We start from the raw sequence: 23,122 nt of genomic DNA, 5'->3' as shown, positions 1-23,122 counted from the left end.
GTGGTGGGGTACTGGTGGGGAGTGGAGGTGTGACCTGCGGATGTGGTGGGGTACTGGTGGGGAGTGGAGGTGTGACCCTGCGGATGTGGTGGGGTACTGGTGGGGAGTGGAGGTGTGACCTGCGGATGTGGTGGGGTACTGGTGGGGAGTGGAGGTGTGACCCTGCGGATGTGGTGGGGTACTGGGAACTGTGTCCTCCTCCCCTCAGTCCTGTCCTTTCAGATCAGCGGCTCCTGGATACCTTGATTTTTTAAACTTTCTGAATGTAGTTCTCTAGGTTGATTGTAGCTTTATTAATTTTTGCTTTTGTTTTAATTTTTTGGGGGGGATATTTTGAGACAGGGTTTCTCTGTGTAGCCCTGGCTGTCCTGGAACTCACTCTGTAGACCAGGCTGGCCTCAAACTCGGAAATCCGCCTGCCTCTGCCTCCCAAGTGCTGGGATTAAAGACATGAGCCACCACTGCCCGGCTTTGTTTTAATTTTTTTAAGACAGGGTTTTATGTAGCCCAGGCTAGCCTTGAAATATCTTAAGAAGCTGACAGGGGCTTTGATCTGTTGAATCTGTTGATTTTGTCTGTAATATTGTATATAATTAAGGGGTGATAGTAACTTTAGGGTTTCTGTTTGGGAAGGGAGCTCTTTATGTAGCATAGGCTAACTAACCTTGAACCCAAGATACTTCTGCCTTAGGCTCTTGAATGCAGAGGCATGCTAGAGACACTACAACACACATGACTTTATTTTTATTGAAAAGTTTTATTGAAAGATTAGAAAGTTTTTGTAGTAAAATATTGACAGACCAACTGCAGTCGCTCTTTCCTCTAACCCAGCATTTAGGGGACAGGTTGGTCTTGAAGCCATTCTGGACAATACAGAGAGTTCTAGAGCAGCTGGTGAGACTGTGTGTCAAACATAAGATTGACTAAATGTCAGGTGTAGAGTTAGGTGTGGTAGTGAATGTTTATAATCCTACCCCTTGAGCAGCAGAGGCAGGGGATTTCTGTAAGGTCAAGGGTGGCTTCATTACTTAGCAAGTTCTAAGCCAGCCAGAACTCCACCACGAGGTCCTGGGCTGCAACAGGCACAACATGTTAGTATGGTGAGGAGGCTGATCTCAGTGCTACCCCTCCAGCATGGCCAGGGTCCAGGGCCACTTCTGCACCCTGTGCTCTGGGCCAAGATCTTCTCTACTCTGGTGGGTCATAACAGGTTGTCCAGTGAGTTAGGTGGCAGTGCCAGCTGTGGGACTTCAGGGTTTCCACATGTGTATCCTTAGCTTAGGGAGGAAGGCTGGCTCTAAAAAATCCTGACAATTTTTAAATAATTTATAGGAAAATTGTTTTAGAATTAAAAAAAAAAAAAAACAGAACTGTGTATTCATAGAAATAATGTCCCCTGTAGTGACCACTGAGCTTAGCAGCACCCATGGTCAAACAGGTCGGGGAGCCAGACAGGCTGCACCCCAGCTCAGTCTCCCTTGGCCCGGCCCAGCAGCAGCGTGAGCCCCAGGGCCTGTGGTTTGCTGTCAGCTGTATCTGTTTAGGTGCTGCCCTACCATACTATCCCGACACAGAAGCCAGTCTTCCTCAGAGTAGGCCAGAGCCCTGTGTGTATCTCCAGCACAGGGGAGCATCCAAACCCAAGGTGTCCCAGTCGCGGGCCTCTGCACAGAGCTGCTCCTTAGCCCCTTGTGAGGGCTCTCAGAGATGTGTCCTGCCGGTCACTCACCACGGCCTCCTCCCTGCCTTCCCTTGCAGATGGACGGCCACTGTATGTGCTCAGGCTAGGCCAGATGGACACCAAGGGCTTGGTGCGAGCTCTCGGAGAGGAGGCCCTACTGCGATACGTAAGTGCCCAGCTGGGAGTGCAAGGCCGAATACTGGCCTCGGTTTTGTTGCCAGCAGGACTGGGCTCCACAGCTGGCTACTCGGACAAGTGTGTAGTGCTCCACGCTCGGGGAGATGTGCTCCACATACAGGCTTCTGAGGAGGACACATAGCACGAGCCTCAGGAGATAGATAGTTCCTGCCACCTCTGACTCCACGGTCACCATGTCACATCTCTTCCTGCTTACCCTTCCTCATTACAGGCTGATGGCCTCTTTCATAGACCGCTGAGCTGTCTGAGTCTGCCCCACCCTGTCTCTCCCTAAGTCACCTGTGCCCCTGGCTCAGAGAGGCAGCTCTTCTTTCAGCCTGAAAACAAAGAATTAGAAAGGCGAATCTCATCTCCCCAGGATTTGTTCGCAGCTCTTGTTTTGCTGAGTATTCTTGTAGGAACCTGTGCCCCAGCCGCCCCCCCCAACACACGCAGACAGTGTGCCGCCCTCTCCCTCTCTCTCTCTCTCTCTCTCTCTCTCTCTCTCTCTCTCTCTCTCTCCCTCCCTCCCTCCCCGTCCCTCCCTCCTCCTACCCCCTCTCCTACTGTCTCAGGCGAGCATGTTCTGCAAATGCCCCTGCACATGAGTGCTCCCTGCTCAGGTGACAGCCTGAGCTGTCATTTCTGTGGGCTGCCTGCTTTCTCTGCTGCTGACACTCCTGTTTATTCTGTGCAAGTGAAATGTTTGTTGTCTCTATGTGGGTGTGAGGAGAGTCCCCGAGGTCCCCTGTGCACGTGTCATCTTGCCTTAACTCCCTCCCCTCTGTGGAGTCTGATGTTACCTTTGCCTTCCGGGACTGACCCTTCCCATCATGGGCCTCTGCTTACAGGTTCTTTCCATAAACGAAGAAGGCCTGAGACGATGTGAGGAAAATACCAAAGTCTTTGGCCGGCCAATCAGGTGGGTATGGCCTTGTCTCTTCAGCATATAAGGAACAGGAACTAAATTAACTACTTTCTGTTGCTCTTTGGCACCACAATCTGATAATTACTGTTTACCACATGTTCAACCTTCTAAGGTTGAAAAAAGCAAGTGATAAGGTTGATGCTAAGCTTTATATTCATCCCGCTGAGGTGCCAGGCTTCACAGTCCTAGGAGCCAGACTGCAAGTGAATTCCTGTTGGGTTTTCCTTTTTTGTCTTGTTGTCACTCCCCAACCCCTAGGACTTTTTCATGACCCAGCCACATGTGGAATGCTGATGTGAAATGGCCAGAGAGAAAGTCAGGCAGATGGCTCAGGCCTGCACTTCCATCACTTGAGAGGCAGAGGCAGGAGGATTAAGAGCCCAAGGCCATCTTCACTACTCTATGGCCAGCCTAAATCACGAGAGACATGTGGGCCAGGGCTCAGGTGACCGGTGTTGGTTCCTGAGGTAGCGCTTGACCTGTGGATAGTGCAGTTACTGTAGCACACACTGTATCAAATGCCTACTGTCTGCTTTGGCAACAGGCCAGGGAGGTGGCACCAGCTTGCTCAGCACTGAGCAGGTCTAAGGGGGCTCTTCAGTTGTTTAGTTGGAGTTTCAGAGCTAGGGTCTCCTTAGCCCAGGCTGTCCTTGAACTCCTGCTCCTCCTGCGATGCTCCCTGAGCACTGGGATTTCAGCAGTCTGTAGTCTGTCTGGACTTCACCTGTGGTAAAGGTGTTGTTCCTATCCCATCGAGCTCCTTTGGGTCACACACACAGATAGAAGTAAGGGTCTATAGCACTTTAGTTTTTTTAGAATTGTATACTTGGGAATGGCTGTAAATGACTTTTATAGCAAAAGAAGAAAATTAAATCTATTAATAAACCATTTTTTCGTATAACCCGTAGCTCGTGGACCTGCTTGGTGGACCTTGAAGGACTGAACATGCGCCATCTGTGGCGACCAGGGGTCAAAGCCTTGCTGCGCATCATCGAGGTGGTGGAGGCCAACTACCCGGAGACGCTGGGCCGCCTCCTCATCCTCCGAGCTCCCAGGGTCTTCCCTGTCCTCTGGACACTGGTGTGTTTAGATGTTCTTCTGTAGCCAGCAGGGCACGCTCAGTTCATGTCTCCCACTGAAGTCTCAGCTGAGCGGGAGAAACACATAGATACAAATAAACACATAGATACAAAGCGGGAAACAGAGCAGAGTTTTCCTGAGGCCCCGGTGCTCTGCCGGTAGACTCAGAGTGTATGAGAGCTGCCACCTGTCACCTCGCCCACGCATGGTGTCACACGCAGGCTTAGTCTCGAGCTCCCAGCTCAGCAGGTGAAGTCACTGTTGTGTCTGCTCGATTGCAGGTGAGTCCGTTTATTGATGACAACACCAGAAGGAAGTTCCTCATTTATGCTGGAAATGACTACCAGGGCCCTGGGGGCCTGCTGGATTACATCGATAAAGAGATTATTCCTGATTTCCTGAGTGGGGAGTGCATGGTATGTGTGGGCAAGCAGGTGCATGCTGCACCGTAGCACAGTTTGCACTAAAGGTTTCCTGACCTTTTGGTTGGGCTGCTGGCTTAATTTCATTGAATACTGTCTTTGGGCCCAGGATTGACATGGCCTGAGCCACTGGGGACGTTGTTGATGATAGCACTTGCGTTAACACTTGGAGGATTTGGTATGGGACCCCCGCACCAGCTTCCTTTACTCACACAGCAGTGTATGACTCACTGTCAACTGCGTCAGGAACTCCACGGTTCTGAACTACAGCTTTTTACATAACTCTGTGGTGTGTGTGTGTGCGTGCGTGTGCGCTCGTGAATATACACACATGTGGTATGAGTGTCTCTGTGTGTGTCTGTATGTATGAGTGTGTACATACATGTGTGCATGCGTGCATGTGTTTAAATGTGTAGGCCCAAGGTTGACTTGGTTGGTCTCCACCTTGTTAATTTGGGCAGAGTCTTCATTTGAACCCAGGACTCACTAGTGGGGTGAGTCTGAGTAGCCAGCTTGCTCCAGCATCTCTCCCTCCAGGTCTCATGAAGTAGAATTACAGGGAGGCTCCTCTGCCCACTCAGCATTTACAGAGGTGCCAGGGGTCCAAATGCTGAGCCTCACAGTCATGTGACCTACACCTCTTTGAAAACACTTGCAAGACGCGGCATTGTATCCGAAGGTGGATTTCTCCTAGACTTAAGTAAACGGACAGGATAGTCAAAGTTGGAAAGCAGAAGAGTTGCTTCTCTGTTCGTAGGTTTGGGGTTTTAAGAAATGAGGTGATGGATAACTAGCCAGAGCTCTCTGCTTGCAGATCTTGTGCTATGGTGTAGGGGTCTGATGCTAGGATGTGCAGGGTCCTGCCCAGCACTTGACAGGAGGACTCAGGGACCACAAGCCCACAGAGTTACATGACTGGCTCCATAGCACACAGTAGGAATGCAAGCAGCAGGGCATCAAAGTCCTTAGCAGGCTTTCTAGTCACACTTGACAGTAATGTTGGTCTTCTGAGGTCTCTGCCCTGGGATTGGCACATAGGGTTAGCTGAAGAGTTGAGCTTTGTGTGATTTTTTTTTTCCAAAAGGCTGGAGGGTTTTAGAAAACAGAAGCGGTGAGCTTCAGTTGCATGAGGGAGATTGAAGATGCCATCGCAGTACAGAGAACAAGCGATCAGGGGCAGGGTTAGAGCGCAGGCGGGCTGTGGCACCCTTGCCAGCTGTCACAGGGAAAACTAGCATCCCAGGCAGTTATGACAAGAATTGAAGGGAGGAAGGACTCAAAACTGTTACTCATGCCTTCTCTTGGTGTATGCCAATGTTCTGACATGCTCAGCGTCAAGCTGAGGCCTTCTGAGGCCTGTTCTAAACTTTCCACAGTGGCTTCTCAGCCTGGCTGTTAGAGATGTCATTTATAAACTGTTGACTTCCCTGTGGGCAGAGGGCATTGAACTTCCGGGCCAGGCTGGTGTTGGTTGGTCTGTCTTCCTTGAGACACAGTGTCAGTATGTAGCTAGGCTGGCCCTGAACTCACAGCCCTGTGGTCTCAGCACTTAGTGCTGATTGCAGGCTTCACTAGCAAGGCTGTTCCTGCAAGCGTGTGTGACTTTAGTGACTGCAGGGCCATTGTGCTGTGTGGCAGGCTGAGGGCTGCAACCTTCCTTTCTGTGGAGTGGCTTCTGGGTTGATAATCTAGAGAGTACTTCGATTTTATGCACCTGAATGTGAGTCTGTTTCATAAGGTCAATTAGAAAATTTATAGTAAGAATAAATTCTAATTCAACATAGCTTTTTCAAGTAAATTCAAAAGACGTAGTCCCTTGTTAACTTTGAGCTGATTCGTTAATTGTTAGGGTTACATAGGAAGTTTGCTTTATTTTATCTTGGTTAGAATTTTTTCCTTCTTTTTTGTGGTGCTGAGATGAGACCGAGAGCCTTGTACATATTGGGCAGCCTGGGCTGCTGAACCACACCCACAGAGATTGTAGTTTCTGTGGCTCAGGAATAAAGCTACCGGATTGGCTGTCCTGCAGTGCAGTATGGGTTCTGTTAATTCTCCTGTAGATCGTCTTAGTAATTGAGTCTGTACCTCATGAGTGTTAGTGTGAATCTTGTGGTAAGCCAGCTTCAGCTTGTTCTCATTTATTCAGAGTAAAAACACGTATGCTTAAGTGGGCTTCACAGATATTTTGCTAAGTACTACAGACTATTTGATAGCGTTGCCAGTGTTCTGTTTTCTCAGCCATTCCAGGAGGTGGGTGTGGGGTGAGGGGCGGCCTGGCCTCTGCACAGCTCACTGCCGTGTTTCCTTCTAGTGTGACGTGCCAGAAGGAGGACTGGTCCCCAAATCCTTGTACAGGACTGCAGAGGAGCTAGAAAATGAAGACCTGAAGCTCTGGACCGAGACCATCTACCAGTCTGCCAGCGTGTTCAAAGGAGCCCCACATGAGGTGCTCACCCTGCGGCCACTCCCATGGGAGGCACCCTCACCCACCACCTGGCAGGCTTCCCTCGGGTCCTTGGTTTCTTTTTCTAGTCTTATTCCTTAGGTTTAGTTGGCACTGATGTCAGTCAGTCAGTCAGTGGCAACGCTGAAGGGTAGGGCTGCCTCGGAAGGACACTTCAGTTTGACCAGAGCCTTTTGAAAGCAGACTGGCCCATTGGCACTATTCCATGGGCTCCTTGACCCGATCCAGAGCGTGGCTGGCCTGGGGAGGGTTGCTTCCAGCCCCTGCATTTAGTTGGATGGTTTTATGGGACACATTTTGCTCACTCATCTCGTCGTTTGTGTTTCTGTCTTTGCTGCTGTTTGTCAGTCTGGTGGAATGAGGAGAGATGAGCCCTCTTGTTTCCCTTCTGCTGACTCGGGGGTGGTGACAGGTGCAGAAGCTACAGTGGTCCTGTTTGACATGTCCCTCTAACCTGTCCATGTGGTGTGACATTGCTGGCTCAGTCTTTGCTTCGCTCTAGGGCAGGTGTGTTGCTCAGTGTTCCTGGTGAGAGGCAGTGCTGTAGCCAGCACAGGCCCATCCGTCAGTGTGTTGCTGGCTCCTTGACTTTCAGCTGTGGCAACCCGGGTTCAACCGCCTGGCAATTTCCATAACTGGTGTGTCTTCCCCAAGAGCTGCAGGTACATAGAGGCAGGCTGAAGAGTGAGCCTGGGGCTGTGCTGAGAACAAGCAGGAGCAGGTCCCGTTGTGTGTCTCCCTCCCTCCCTCCCTCCCTCCCTCGTCCAGGCCTGTGCAGGGAACCTTGGCTCTTTGACTGGCCCAGGAATCACTTGACTTCATTCCTTATGTGGGGCCCTTTTGCAGGCTGGGCTGGAGGCCTGTTTACTCTATTTAGGCAGCTATCAGTTTTATCTTGTTGCAAGGCTCAGGGACTCGTTGTGTTTCCTGTGAGTCACCAAGCACCTGTCACTGTTGAGACAGTAAAGGTGTCACTCTGCCTTGGGGCATAGGGAAAGCGCATATCAGGAGCAGTGCTGCCCAGGCCCTCCTGGGCTGGTCCGGGCTCCGTCAGTCAGCTCCGTCCGTCAGCTCCGTCCGGGCTCCGTCAGTCAGCTCCGTCAGCACAGAGGCCGAGGGGCTGGCCAGATAGGCTGCATCCTTTACTGCCGCCTCCTGCTTTGAGAGGGGCCATTGTGCCTCTTGGATCTGCTGTGACCTTCAGAGGTCATGGAAGGGTTGGAGGAGACAAGGCAGTGGACCACACAACCATTCCTGTAGTTCGGCCTCACACCCTCCTCACAGACCTGCTCCTTCCCTCTTGGACACATCAGGTTTGGGATTGACACTACATCCCTGGCGGTCACTCCAGGGACACAGCTGATCTCTCCTCCTGCCTGTGGGCCTCCATTCTCAACAGCACCTTGTGCTGCAGCCCCACTCTGCTCTGTACTCTGCCCCACCCTCCTGTTTGTGCCTGCTCAGTGCTCCCGGCCTGAGGTGGCCTGAGGTGGCCTGAGGTGGCCCACTGAGTCCCATGTCCATGCGTGCGCGCTTTTCTCTCCTGTTGGGAAGTGAGGCTCTCAGGCTGCTAGCGGTTTGGCTCACCGGTGCCGCCTTGCAGGAACACTGATAGAATGGTGGAGAAGTTGGCAGGCGGGCAGCTAGATGGTTGGGTGTCCTGTGGCAAAGAGAACTGCCTATTGCTCTGTCCTGCCCCTCCGCCAGCTCCCACATGTGAACCATAGAGCCCCTGGAGAGAGCCCATCCCTGCCCCCCCGCTGTGGCCAGGCCTCGTGCTGCAGGTTGGTTGATGACAGATCTCCTTCTTCCAGATTCTCATTCAGATTGTAGACGCTGCCTCCGTGATCACCTGGGATTTTGATGTGTGCAAAGGGGACATCGTCTTTAATATTTATCACTCCAAGAGGTCTCCCCAGCCACCCAAGAAGGACTCGCTCGGGGCCCACAGCATCACATCCCCAGGAGGGAACAATGTGCAGCTCATAGACAAAGTCTGGCAGCTTGGCCGGGACTACAGCATGGTGGAGTCTCCTCTCATCTGCAAAGAAGGGGAGAGCGTGCAGGTGAGCCTGCAGGCCAGCACTGCTGCATGCTGCACGCTCTCTCCTGACGAGGCCATGTCTGGCCCTCTAGCCCAGGTGGCTTCTGCCACCAGGAGAACCGCACAGGTGGACTACCTGGTGCCAGAGAGACTCAGGATGTCCAAGGGCACAGAGGAAGGAGAAGCCCAAGACCAGTAGTGAAGTGTGGATTCCCCACAAGTGCATGTGCACCCAAGTGCCCGGTGACAGGGAAGAAATGCTTTATAAACACACATCTGGGTTTCAGGTGACTGAGATATGACTAGGCATGGCTTTGCCTCCAGAGGAAAGTCACACAGACAGAAGCAAGAGGAAGAAGTGCAGAGGGCACTGTCAGCTCTTGCTAAGAGCTGTGACAGCTCTATACTTCCCTGGTTCATGTTGGCCTCTGCAGCTCTCTCCCTGTGTGCTGGCTGCCACAGCACCTCTGGCCCTGAAGGCCTGCTTACTTTCCTCCTGCAGTGCCGCTGACCACACCATGGCCGCCTGCTGTCCTCCAGCTGAGGTTGTCAGAAGCCGGATGCCAGTGCATCCGGTCTATGACACACACAGTGTAAAGGGAGTCTCCCATCTTAAAAGCTGTGCTAGGAAGGTGACAGGAGAGTGGCAGAGAAGCTGTTTCCTGACGTACACATCTCTGTCAAGAGAGACAGGCCCTCCTGACAGGCCCTGCCTGGCCAAGCACCTACAGCTGGTGGTCTCTAGGGACTGCAGGTTGCTGCCTTCTTAACACCTGACAGGCGATAGCACAGGCTGCCTCAGTGGGTAGAGACAAATGATAGCACAGGCTACCTCAGTGGGTGGAAGGACATTATTAGGCTGTTTACTCACGGCAAGCTCTCAGGACACTCTTCCCCTTGGAGCTTGGCAGAGTGTCCTGAGTTGCTGCTGTTCACTGTTGCAGGGGTCCCATGTGACCAGGTGGCCAGGCTTCTACATCCTACAATGGAAATTCCACACCATGCCAGCCTGCGCTGCCACCAACCTCCCCCGAGTGGATGACGTGCTGGCCTCCCTGCAGGTCTCCTCCCACAAGTGCAAAGTCATGTACTACACAGAAGTCATCGGCTCTGAGGATTTCAGGTTCGTGCCCGAGAGGGAGGCTCTGGCAGCAGGGGCTACTTGTTCACTGTCTGCAGCTCTCAGGGCCATCGGAGAGGGGGTGTGGCACTTGCTAAGTGAGTTTGCTGAGTGCAGTGTCACCTGGGGCAAACCACAGGAATGGGGTCCTCCAGTGGGGTCTTCAAGTCCTGTCAGCTGATCGGGGAGAGGGATAGAGCCGCTCGGGGCCAGCAGGCCTTGCTGGCGGCTAGGGCAGCTCCTCACTCCTGCTTCTGTGTGGGTTCTGTCTGCAGAGGCTCCATGAGCAGCCTGGAGTCCAGCCACAGCGGGTTCTCACAGCTCAGCGCTGCCACCACCTCCTCCAGCCAGTCGCACTCCAGCTCCATGATTTCCAGGTAGTGCCGCGAAGCCTGTGCCTAGTGCGAGGGAACCGCGTCTGCTGTCTCCGCCCACCCCAGGATGCAGACTCCTCCCTCTAGATAGCAGCTAGCTCTGCAGCTGGTCACTAGTCACCTGGTCCCCAGACCATCCTGACAGGTAGTTTTAACTCTACCCCTAACTTTAACTCAATAGCCATAGATTTTGTATACAGCGTGCACAGAATCAAACCGGAGCACAAGGGCTCTCGAAAGAAAGTAGTCTATCTACAGTAAGAGACTGACTGGTCTCAAATGTCCATGCAAAAAATGTTTCCAACAAACTCCACCTTGTCCACTAGTGAATGACTTGTGTGACACCCTGCAGAGACTCGCCACCTCCTCCTCCCCGGAACCGAAGCTGCAGCAGGCAGCCCTTAAGCTGCACAGGGGTCCTCTCGGCTCCTGTTAGTGGAGGTGCCTGTGGATCCAGGACAGCTCTTGAGGCCCCTTTCCTCTAAGGATTTGGCAGCCTGCAGGAGCACCCGGTCCTGGGGCAGAGCCAGCCCACTCCTGAGCAGGCCTCGCGGCCCAGGACGGGCTGCCAGGGCTCCTCTTGACTCCCGACAACACCGCCATCATTAAACATTGCTTTCTCTTTCCTCCTCTTCAAATCTTTTGATATTTTTCAGAGCAAAATTTTTCTGTCCATGAGCTTGGGGGAGGGGAGGGGCGGAGTCTTTCCCTCTGCTGAATGCTGCCTGTCCTCCTGCAGGTGGGCCACTCTGTGCCCTCCCAGCACCCAGGATCCTCAGTCCTCCCACACCCAGAGTTCTTGGTCCTCCCAGCACCCAGGGTCCTCAGTCCTCCAGCACCCAGGGTCCTCAGTCCTCCCAGCACTTAGGGTCCTCGGTCTTCTTAGCACCCAGGGTCCTCAGCTCTCAGCAGGGTGTTTGGAAGCAGTAGGTCACACTTGCCTTTTGGAAGTGTGGCAGTGCAAACTCTAGCAATGCTCTCCAGGGTGCCGCCTGGCTTGCAGTGGCCTTGGGCATGTGGGTGGATGTTGTGGGCATGTATGTAGGTGCTGTGTGTGTGCACGAGGGTGTGGGGTGCTGCTGGGGAGGGCCGCAGAGCTGCACTTGTTCTGTCTGGGTTTCGTAGAAGTGGATCAGAGGCTGCGGCTGGTTTGTCTGGGTTTTGTCGTTTTTTTTTTCTTTTTTCTTTTTTTCTGATCCTGACTTCGCTGTTAGAGCAGACCCTCAATTTTCAGCTTTTCTGGGGAAAGCATGCTTCTTAGTGAGCTGTCTGGAAGTTGCAGGTAGCTGATCTCCAGAGAAGAGCGCAGGATCTGTGTGTGTGTGTGTGTGTGTGTGGTAACAGTGTCTGAGGATGTGTGCCAACTCCAAATGGCCATGAGTGTGTGACAGGAGCAGACTCCTGTGTACCTGCTCTGAGGTACTGGCTGCCTGTGTGACTTGAGAGCTCTGTAGAGGCTGCGGCATGTCGGCAAGCACGAGGAGACACGATCCCGCAGCCTGGCTTGGCCTATGAGCCCCCTGGCTCCTGGCACCCTGAGCCATGCTTGGGTCTCTGGTTGCTGGCCTTTCTGGCCCCATTGGCACGCATTTCCTGTGCATGGGGGCCGCTTGCATACAGCACAGCAGGGCTGTAGCTATGTCCATGCTGCTTCCAGTCAGGGCTTCCCAGCTCCAAGCGAAGGGACCTGAAGATGCCCCCCCGCTCTCTCTCCCTTCCCTCTCCCTTTCTCCACGTCCCAGATGGCGGTTTTGCTGACAGCCTCCAGGAAAGCGCTTCACTCGACAGCCCACACGTGCCCAGAGGTGTTTGTAGACCTATCTGAGTCGTAGCCATGTCCCAGGCTGAAGAGCTGTCCCCTAAGCCCATTCAGAAGTGGCACTGTGCAGTCCCTCAGAGCTGAGAGCATCTTTACTAAGAGCTCACAGCACACAACTCCACGCTCACAGGCCCTCAGCTTCCCGCGCCTCAGGGCACTGGCTGCCTTGTGAGGGGAGACTGGGAAATGACCAGGCAGCTCTGAGAGCTGCCCCTCCCAGTGCCCAGCACCTTCCTAAAGTGCTGCTCCCCCACTCCGGGCTCTCCTTGTTTCTGGTGTCTTAAGTCACTCTCCTTCCTGAATCCATTATTTGCATATCAAATTCTGTAAATGTTTTGTAAACATATTACCTCGCTCTTGGTAATACAATGCTGATAGTCTTTAAAAGATTTTTTTATTGTTACAATAATAAATGTGAACTGTTTAAGAAGAGTGTCCTTTTCTTCTTGGGAGGCCCCTAGGAAAAATAGAGATTGAAGAGAGAAGCTGCTCGGGCCCAAAGGCAAGGGGAGGCCAAGCGGCTGAGTGGATGGCCAGCAGCCACCCTGTGCAGGCCTGCTGTGCAGTTCAGCACATCAGACATGTGCTGCAGAGTGAGTTCTAGGATAGCCTGGGCTACATGCCAAAACCCTGCCTCACAGCCTGCCTCTCGGTATCATTGTATTGCTTAACAGTAAAATAGATTTCTTCAAGCAGGTGACTCTGGAATTTGGGACAATAGGCAGGTGTGGACCTGGGGAGACTAGAGTGAGCCTCACCCTGGCTCTCGTATCTGAGTCTGCAAAAGCAGCAGGGCCCAGGACAGCAGGGCACAGGTCTGGGAGGAGGGTCATCACGGTCTTGCCAGGGTGCAAGGCCAGAACCTCCTCAAAGGGAAGGGTGATCTTCATCCTTGATCTGTCCTTAGTGGGACACAACTGGGGGGGGGGGGTGTCTGAGTCTCATTACCGGGTGTGTGAGCCCTGCTGGGCGATGCTTTTGTTCCAAGCAGTCCCCATCTCACACTTCCTGCTGAACTTGCAACCTGAGGAAAGACTTTAGGTCAAGGCAAACCTGTCTTTCCTAGCCTTGGTTCCAGGATCACATTTTTGTGGAAATGAGAGACAGCCTAAGAACACGCAAGGCTTAATTGCATCTAACCCAAAGTTCTGTCTCCACTCTTGAGATATGACCACCCTGGAGTGGCATGTCCTGACTAGGCATGCCCTAACCAGATTGCTAACATCCTGTGCTAACATTGTGTTCTTCCTGAATGACACCATAGTTTCTTTTTTTTGTTTTGTTTTGTTTTTTTGTTTTTCGAGACAGGGTTTCTCTGTGTAGCCCTGGCTGTCCTGGAACTCACTCTGTAGACCAGGCTGGCCTTGAACTCAGAAATCCACCTTCCTTTGCCTCCCAAGTGCTGGGATTAAAGGTGTACGCCACCACTGTCCGGCGACCCCATGTTTTCTTTGACAGGTTTTGGCATGTAGCCCAGGCTATTCTAGAACTCACCCCTCATGCTGGGCTGGCTTGAAACTCACTATCCTGGCTCTTCCTCCCAAGTGCTGGTATTACAGGTGTGTGCCACCATAACCAGCCCTATGTTTTCTTTGATGCCAAATCCCTGGAGAACTCTGACCAAACCTAAACCTTGAGGTACCTGCAGTTCTCAAGTACCAGGGGAGGTATTCTCATCAATGTCATGAAGCAAACCAACTGGACTCAATTCTGCTCGAAAAGTGACGACTTTGGCTCAGTGGGTACAGTGCTCACCGCCAAGCCTAAGGACCAACGTTCCACTGTGGGGACCTCAAGCTGTCCTCTGACCTCCATGCGAATGGTATGCCATGCACAGGCGTGGTGTATACACAGGCACATACAAATAAATGTAATTTTAAAAACTGAAACCCAAGGACATGTTGAGTTACACATTCCAGGAAGACAGCAATGGTGTCCCCACATAAATACAGCAAGGGTAAAACCTACAGCTGTTGGGAGTGTTGAGTCCCATGCTCCAGAACAGTAAAATGACAGCATTTGTTGTATTTTTTCCACAGTGATAGCTCCCGTGCCCACCACTCTACCATAAAACTAGGCAGTCAGTAATCTTAGAATGTCCAAAACAACCATCTCTTGGACAAACCAGTAGTCACAAAACCCTCATGAACTCAGAGGAGGAAGCAGAGGTGGTCTGGAAGATTTGGCCAGGATGCTCTGCAGCATCTGGATGGTCTGGGGCAGGGCAGACTGGCCTACTGACCTGCTGTACACTGAGCAACCAGGGGTGTGGGTGGCTGCAGGGCAGCTCTGGGAACAGACGGGCTTACTGTTGTACCACCAACACTGAAGAAGGGAGCTCGTGCAAAGTAACACCCACCAAGCCAGTGACCCAGCATGAAAAACTGAATTTAGGTCTGGGCTGTGAGTGGGTTCAAAGAATGCTGGCCCAGCCTGCTGGAAAACCTGGGTTCCATCCACAGTAGCACGTAAAACAGGGAGGTTGTGTGTGCCCTTAAGCTCAGCACTGTGGAAGCAGGAGGGTGTCAGGGTTCAAGGTCATTCTTGGCTATGTTGTGAGTTAAGAGGCAGCATGAGACACTACACACGCACACACATGCACGCACACACACACACACAATTCTTGTTTGTTTTTCAAGACAGGATTTCTCTGTGCTGCTCCAGGTGTCCTAGAACTCACTTTGTAGACCAAGCTGGCTAAGAACTCACAGAGATCCTCCTGCCTCTGCCTCCCTGCTGGGGATTAAGGGCACTGCCATGCCTGGCTCTCCCTCCCTCCCATGCCCACCCCAAATTTTTAAAAGTGAACTAGAATATGGAAAAGAGTTGAAATAATAAAAATGGAGAGAGAGTCTGAGAAGTGCAGAGATGGAACTTACAGAAATGAGAGGGTAAAAGGCCGCCTGCTCAGGCTGACAGCGGGGAGCACAGAGCAAGGGAAAACGGGAAAACTGAATCCCAAGTGGCGACTGACATCCAAGTGGGAGCGGGAGCCAGGACCTCTGAGCCACCAAACCTGATGACCTCAATTCCATTCCTGAGACACATATAGCAGAAGGAGGTATCAACTCCTGACCTCACATACTCTGTGATACGTACGTGGGCGTCTACACACACACACACACACACACACACACACACATACACACACACTCAATTTAGATGTTTAAAAAAAATTCTTGCTGGGCAGTGGTGGCGCACACCTTTAATCCCAGCACTTGGGAGGCAGAGGCAGGCAGATTTCTGAGTTTGAGGCCAGCCTGGTCTACAGAGTGAGTTCCAGGACAGCCAGGGCTACACAGAGAAACCTTGTCTTGAAAAAGCAAAAAAAAAAAAGAAAGAAATTCTTGGCGCATGTGAATGACGACTGAACTTCAGACCAGAAGCAAATGAAGTAAGATTTCTCAAGGAAAAGGTGAGCAGAACGCTTTATGGCCATCAAACTGGCTGGAGTCTAAGGGCCCTGATGAAGATGGCTACTGGCCTGACTTGGGAATCCCCACACCCAGGGCCTTTCTAGGGCTCTGGAGAAGTTGCCCATGCCTGCTCGGAGCACTGAATGGCCGATGGCCAGCCTGTCTACAAAGCTAAGACTAGAGAACTGAGTGGGGGTTCTTAGAGGTGTGATCTACAACAGCCCAGAAGGATGGGAAGCGATAGGCAAACATTGTATTTAGTGATGTTCTGAGTGTCCTGTGGGTTCAGGTTAGAATAATAAGGCAACTGTAGGAAAATCTCTTCTGTTTTGGGAGAGGGTCTCGTTCTAAGTTAAACTAGCTAGGAACTCACTATGTAGACCAGGCTGGCTTTAAACTCACAGCAATCCTCCTGTCTCAGCCTCTCAAGGTGCTCAGATGATAAAGTATATGCCTCCATCCCCAGCTAATGATGGAAAGTTTTAACTCAGTTGCCCTCTACCGCTCATCCAGAAGTCAGTGTGGAGGCACATCAGGGAGAGGCTAGCTAAGGGCTCTCCAGACACAGATACGGATGGCTAAGATACTAGATGGCTAAGAGAACCATGAGCTGTCGGGCAGGGAGTTCTCATAAATTAAAGAGACTTACTAACGCCTCAACAAATAGCCCAGGTTGAACTGTTTCAGACACAAACAAATGCTTCTTTAAAACAAAGGGACGGGATCAGGCATGTGGCTAGGGACAGAACGCCCGGGTTCCATCCCCAGTACTACATAAACCCAAGTACAACTCATAGCCGTAGTCCCAGCGTTTGGAAGGTGGAGGCAGGAGGATCACACTCTCAGGGTCATCCTCAACTATATGTCTAGTTTGAGGCCAGCCTGGGTTATGTGAGACCTCATCTTTTTTTTTTTAAATAATTATTTTATTTTATGTATATGAGCACACTGTCACTGTCTTCAGACACACCAGAAGAGGACATCGGATCCCATTATGGATGGTTGTGAGCCACCATGTGGTTGCTGGGAATTGAACTCAGGACATCTGGAAGAGCAGTCAGTGCTCTTAACCGCTGAGCTGTCTCTCCAGCCCAAGACCCCCATCTTAAGAACAACCAAAAACCACAATGTGTCTGCTAATTGTTACTAGGACAAATGTCTCTCCAGCCCCTGCTGTGACTGGCATGTGGCAGTTTTAGCTCACAGTGTATGTTCACCTTGTACAGAGCCTGTTTCCTTTATTAGCTTGTAACAAGGGTGGTGGGTTTTGTCCTTGTAAGATACCAGCTTTGGCCAGGTCAGTGTGCCTCAAAGGAAGAACACAGGTTTCTCTTCTCCCAGTCATGTGGTGCAGGTGCTGTGGGCAGGAACTGTCCTGAAGCAACTCACAGTGGCCCCAGGACACACTTTGGCCGTGCCAAGGACGTCAATGCAGGGCAGGAGCTGGCGTGAAGGCATCTAGCCACCGAGCCGTCCCTCGCTGTTGTTGTTCCGGAGGGGACCAGCTGCCCTAGTTAAAGCTGAGTCTTGCTGCCACATGCTGCCCATGGTTGTTCTTTCTTCACAGGGGAGGACTGGGTTGCTGCTCACCCTGACCTGGGGCTTAACCAGAAAGAGACAACCAGGAGCTCTCCTAGAGAGTGCCGCAGAGCCAGTGAAGGCACTGTGCCCTGGTTAGAGGTAGGAGTCACAGCTGCTGCCTATGCCCCACCTAGCCCTGTCCCCAATTCATGCCGTCCATTGCTGTGCAGTCAGTCCACAGCTGAAATTTAAGCCCAGGATAGCTGCCTTGCTCTGCCATTCTTGCCCTGGCTAGACCACTTCACGCCTGTGATGGCTGGCTTCTGGGTCTGTCGCCCAAGGGGAGGCTGCTCAGGTAGTCTTGGCTCTATTGAGGTATCCCTCCTCTGGTGCCAGCTCTCGTCCCCCCACCCCACTAGGCAGGAGGCCCCAGAAGCCCTTGTGTTCAAGGCTCACTATTGGAAGGGATGAAACCTTTAGGAGGCGGGGCTACTGGGAAGCCTTTAGGTCAGGGAGATCTGCTCCAGGAGACGGTAGAACCCCACTCTGCACTTGCTTCCTGCCCAGCAGATCAGTGCTTTTGTATCTTGCCATAAAAGGAATGGGGCCAATCAGCTCTGGCCCAGGCCTCCAAAACTGTGAGCCAGAACAAAGCTTCCCCTAAGTTTGTTGTCATAGATCTATCAGTGACCCAAAGCCATTGTCACCAAGTGCCTCGTCAAAGGAGGGAGAATTAACCTTGTTTGATAGATTGTGTACTGCACATACCTCCCGTCAAGCCAAGATACAACCTAGATAAGAAGGCTCACACGCCCCCTCCTCCGCACCATCTTGGAAAGTCCAGGCCTGGTTTTAGACTAGGATGTCAGAAATTCCAGTCTCCAGCCTGCTAGGACTGGTAAGGGTCTATACTATGTTTTCTTTCTCTTCAGGAGAGAATGTGAGATGACCAGGAAGAACGGAACTAAGACGTCGCTAGCAACTCCTCAGCTCTGCAGCAGCTGGGAATGACAGGGCAGACCATGTATTGGGGTAAGCACCAGGTCCAGGACTGGGGAAGCTGACAGAGGAAGATGGTGGCCAGGGAAAGGCTTCTGGCTCTGCCTCTCTTGTCTCCCCCCAGGCTGGCCTCCTGTGAACTGCTGGTGGCAGCCCCTGTGGAGTGTGGGACTCACCAAACTGGGATGTCTGCCATGTTAGTAGTTCTGTCCCATCTAAGCCTGAGCTGGCCTGCCCTGTGGGAAGCACCCTGACCTTCCAATGGAGACAATGGAGTGATGTCTTGCAGGCCCTAGCTTTGTAAGTGGGAGGTGATCTGACCTGGAGCCCACATACTACTTCCTCCCAGGGCCTCTCCTCCTGTCAGCCCATGTCAGCGAGCGTCTCACTGGTATCTCTAGGAGGCCCTGTCACCCAGGCTGCACTCACAACACACTGGCCATTCAAAAAAAAGAAAGTCAGTTTTTCTTCTAATTAAAAGAAATGAAAATATTTACAGAATTCCTAAGAAAACCATTGGGCCTGTGGAGAGGGCATGCTGATCCCAGAGGCGGAGAAAGGAAGGCACAGTATGCTGGGGCCTCCCCGGAGGGACAGTGGGAGCACCACCCATCAGCAAGAGAGGTGGCAGCTGTGATGGGGAGCATGTGACTTTCTTGTTGTGAAGAGTGGCCTGACAAAGATGATTTAAAGCAGGAAGGGGTTCACTTGGGCTCACAGATTGAGGTGCAGTCTGTGATGGTGAGGGGCCACAGTCAGTGAGACAGCTGGTCACACTGCATCCAGTCAGGAAGCAGGAAGACACAATCTCTGGTTCACGGTCCGCTTTCTCCTTTTTACGCATTCCAGACCCCGCTCATGGGACGGTGCCATGTTTGTTCAGGAGCTAGTCTTCCCACCTCAGCTAACTTAATCCAGAAAGTTCTTCGAAGACATACGCAGACTTGTGTCAGCTGCCAGGTTGGCCATATTCACCACCACAGGGAACCAGGTTGAACTGTCCCTGCCTCCCACTCACCCACCCCCTCAACTCTGGGCTCAACAGAGTGGGGAGAGGCACTTCCACAGAGAGGCACTCCTTCCTCCTGTCCCCTCTACCACAGGGGGTTGTTATCTACCTGTAGCCACCTGCATGTGTACAAAGCTTGGCACCATGGGTTTTTTTTTTTTTGTTTTTTTGTTTTTTTGGTTTTTGGTTTTTGGTTTTTCAAGACAGGGTTTCAGCCGGGCAGTGGTGGTGCACACCTTTAATCCCAGCACTTGGGAGGCAGAGGCAGGCGGATTTCTGAGTTTGAGGCCAGCCTGGTCTACAGAGTGAGTCCCAGGACAGCCAGGGCTACACAGAGAAACCCTGTCTCAAAAAAACAAACAAACAAACAAACAAACAAAAAGACAGGGTTTCATAGCCCTGGCTGTCCTGGAACTCACTCTGTAGACCAGGCTGGCCTCGAACTCAAAAAACTGCCTGCCTCTGCCTCCCAAGTGCTGGGATTAAAGATGTGTGCCACCACCGCCCTGCTTCTTCTTTTTTTTTTTTTTAAAGACAACGTTTTACTGTGTAAAAGCCCTGGCTGTCCTGGAACCTACTTTGTAGGCCAGGCTGGCCTCAAACTCACAGAGATCTGCCTGCTGAGTGCTGGGATTAAAGGTGTGCACCACCATGCCTGAGCCAGCACCATGCCTCTTTACGGGGACTGTGCCTGGTGGCGGGCTGCACAGGAGAAGACAGGGAGAGGAATAGAGCAGGGTGGCTGGCCAGCAGCCTCTCCCTCTGGCCTGGGCATCTTTGCATCTCTGGCCATAAACTTATTTGTCCCTAAAGCAGCAGCTCTCATCCTGTGAGTCTGAACCTATTTGGGGATCGAATGACTCTTTCACAAGCGTTGCCTAAGACCGTCAAAAAACCCAGAGATTTGCACTATTATTCCTAACAGTAGCAAAAAGACAGTCATGAGGTCGCAGTGAGAATGTTTTTACCATTGGGGGTCACCACAACATGAGGAACTGTATTAAAGGGTCTCAGGATTAGGAAGGTTGAGAACCACTGCTCTACAGAGAAACACGGGCCCCAGCCTCTTGTGAATGTCAGAGAATAGGACAGATGCTTCTGGAGACTTACAGGGAATCAGGCCTCACCCTTCAACATGGCTGAAAGCTGGGGATATCAGGCAGTGGGCCTGTCCTGGTGGTCCAAGGTCTCTTCAGTGGAGTTGGGGAAAGGTGAGATCTCTCTGAAGCACTGACTGGGGACCTGAGCCACTCACCTGCCCAGCCCATAACCATCAGGTTCATTCTTCTGTATCTTCCTTTAATGTTCCACTTCTGTGTAGTAAGACTCCTAACACATCAGGGCTTCCAGCCAGGACTCAGGCAGTGGCGGTGGGGGTGGAAAGGCGGGGCTCGGGAGAGGGGTTGAGGTGGGTGACCATTGCTTGCTTCTCACAGCCCTCCCTGCCGGCCTGGCCCAAAGCTGCCAAAGATCGACTGAAGGGCTTCCCGGGGCCACTGCTTCCCACTGTGGAGGACACATAGAGGACCCCACTGTGGAGGACACGTATCGGACCCCCACAGCATCGTCTATGTAAGATGCACACTGGATCCTCAGCCACTCTGGTTCATTGTCTCAAAGGTGTGGGCCTGTCTCCAAAGGAGCAATGGCGGCATTCCTGTCTGTCTGTCTGTCTGTCTGTCTGTTGACTGAAGGTCTGGAGTCCCAGAGGACCTTCACTAATCTCTGCGTTATTGAGGCTTCACAGTATTTGTGAAGGGATTTGAGTTGGATCAGCACTGGCTCCAGGTCAGCTGATCAGCTATGTTCACACCTTCCCTGCAGGTGCCCTGTGCCTAAGGCGTGGCCTGGAAGCTCTTCCATCAGAAGTCAGTGGCCAGTGTCTCTTCATGTCCCCCTGTGCCTCACACAGGCTTGTGTGCAACCAAAGACACTTGCAAAATCCGCTTGCCAAAGTGTTACTTGTAGCACTATTCTGCCTCAGCCTGGCTGGCCCAGCGCCCCTGCAGGGGCGTGGCCTATTAGATGATCCAACCTGCCAAGTCAGAGTCCTCTCTGGGCCTGAGGACTCTCTGAGCTCTGAGCTCACCGTCCCAGCTCCAGCCCTATTGCACATTGGGGAAACTGAGGCTCCGAGGGCCTGGTGTCTGTGCCCACTGCCTCAACTAGCAGAAGAAAAAACTGGAGCCAGTCAGGTACTGCCTCAGGACTCCTGACCTTGGCATTTTGTCCCAGCGGGGCTGAGGGACAAGATACCCCTGAAGACCAGCACAGATCCTAGCAGAGGGCAGGCCTGCTTGGGAGTCATCCTCGGTAGAAGCCCAGACCTGTCCCAGCTAACATGGCTGCTCACCTCAAGACAGTCTCCATGTCATGAAAAAGGGCTGACTTCATTTTCCTTCAAATACTAAGTGCAAATATATCTCTACCCCTCTACCCCTCCACTCCTCCACTCCTCCACCTCTCCATCCCCTCACCCTTCCACCCCAACCTCCCATCCTCCACCCCTCCACTTCTCTACTCCCCCCCTCTTCACCCTCCATCCCTCTGCCCCCCACCCCTGTTCTCTGTTCTTCCTACTCATCAAATGCAGCTGGCGACCAGCGCAGTCCAGTCCGTCCTGGAACAGCAAGGTGAGAGGGAAGGCAGGAAGTGCTTCTTGAGGCTGGAGGGTTTGACAGTGACCTCACCCCTGGCCCCGCCCCACCCCCACCCTCCTTAGCCAGTCCCCAAGTTCCATTTAAGATCTCCCTTTGCCTTTCTCTCCTCCTTGGGTGCAATTCTTTGCCTGGAATCCAGAGCAGGTGTCCACAGAGACAGCTCAGGCCAAGTAGGAGTGATGGTGCCCTGTCTGTCCCTGACTGGGGCCACAAGGACAGCAGGTATGGACCAGGCCTGTGTCAGGCAGGCTTCTGTGTGGCCTGGTCCTGCTGTGTGCAGGGGGGCAGCTAGTTTCAGGTTGGAGGAGAAGCCTTGTCTAGAGTGATAGGGACCCCAACTAGGCCTAGGCTGGCCTTGAACTTGTGATCCTGTGACCACAGTAGTGGGACACCTTTTGGGGTGTGAGGGCCCTCTTTTCCAAGCTGTCTTCACACTATAGTTCTTCACATTAAAGTTGCTGAGTGCTCTGCAGGTCCTGTGTGTGTGTGTGTGTATGTGTGTGTGTGTGTGTGTGTAAATCATAACTATTGCTTCTTCTGTCTATTGAGACAGTGATAAAGAACACTTGCTGCTCTTCCAGAAGACCTGAGTTCAGTTCCCAGCACCAACATGGCTGCTCACAGCCTTCTGTAGCCCAGTCCTGAGGATCTAGCCCCCCTCTTCTGGCCTCTGCAAACACCAGGGCTGCATATGGCACAGAGACGTATGTACAGGCCAAACACTTGCACACACAGAAAAACCTTCTTTGAAATGAAAGACATGAATGAACATTTCTCTGATGAAAAGATTTATAGTGTGGGCTGGCCTCAGCACCTGACTGTCCCCAGGTCATGTGGCTGGCCAGTTTTACCAGGGAAACAGAACAGAGGTGGTGGTTTCAGGGTGGACTTGGTCACCTTGACATTTGGGGGAGCCCTTATTAGGGCTCTCACTGGTGCTCTGAGTTTCCAGAGTGTACTGTCTGAGCTCCAGGTGAGCCAGCACCTCCTCCCTCCCTCCCTACTCCCCAGAAAGGACAGAGAGTTCCCACTGGAATGTCACTGCCCCTCAGGAACACCACCTGGCTCCTCACTTGGTAGAGCCAGTTTGTTCCAGATTGGAGCTGTTGGTTTGCTGAGCTCCTTTGCCTGGGGTATGGGGCTGCCCGGGGCTCTGGGCTCTGGGATGCTTAGCAGCCCTGGTCTCCTAGGGTAGCAGAACTGTACCCTCCCCCAACTGAGACTCATTTAATCCAACACCCCTGTCATGGGGACGAAGAAAGCCGAGCCTATGGGGTAAGCCATTTGTCCAGGGAGAACAGTGAGTCCAGGACTGTGGAGTCAGCTCCAGGCCCTGGTTCTGGGCGTCCAGCCTCCTGGTGCTCTGTACTTAGCAAATGCTGCACCAGATGATTTCAGCATCTGATTT

The 23,122-nt window shown here is 52.4% G+C and overlaps 1 protein-coding gene across 1 annotated transcript in view; it reads left to right on the top strand.

The window, feature by feature from the left end:
- Sec14l1 (SEC14 like lipid binding 1) overlaps window positions 1–12,539 on the top strand; it is a 46,474-nt gene extending 33,935 nt beyond the window's left edge. The window contains exons 9-17 of the mRNA XM_028752815.1: window positions 1,759–1,847; window positions 2,710–2,780; window positions 3,695–3,866; window positions 4,148–4,282; window positions 6,600–6,734; window positions 8,567–8,818; window positions 9,741–9,919; window positions 10,192–10,293; window positions 12,033–12,539. Coding sequence (XP_028608648.1) covers window positions 1,759–1,847; window positions 2,710–2,780; window positions 3,695–3,866; window positions 4,148–4,282; window positions 6,600–6,734; window positions 8,567–8,818; window positions 9,741–9,919; window positions 10,192–10,293; window positions 12,033–12,048 — 1,151 coding nt within the window. The 3' untranslated portion in view covers window positions 12,049–12,539. The remainder of the gene's footprint in view (window positions 1–1,758; window positions 1,848–2,709; window positions 2,781–3,694; window positions 3,867–4,147; window positions 4,283–6,599; window positions 6,735–8,566; window positions 8,819–9,740; window positions 9,920–10,191; window positions 10,294–12,032) is intronic.
- The last annotated feature ends 10,583 nt before the right edge of the window (window positions 12,540–23,122 follow it).

The sequence above is a fragment of the Grammomys surdaster genome, unplaced genomic scaffold (assembly GCF_004785775.1).
Source record: "Grammomys surdaster isolate TR1022 unplaced genomic scaffold, NIH_TR_1.0 125940, whole genome shotgun sequence".
NCBI lineage: Eukaryota > Metazoa > Chordata > Mammalia > Rodentia > Muridae > Grammomys > Grammomys surdaster.
Note: the sequence above shows the minus strand (reverse complement) of the source record. Positions and strands in the feature narration are given on the sequence as shown.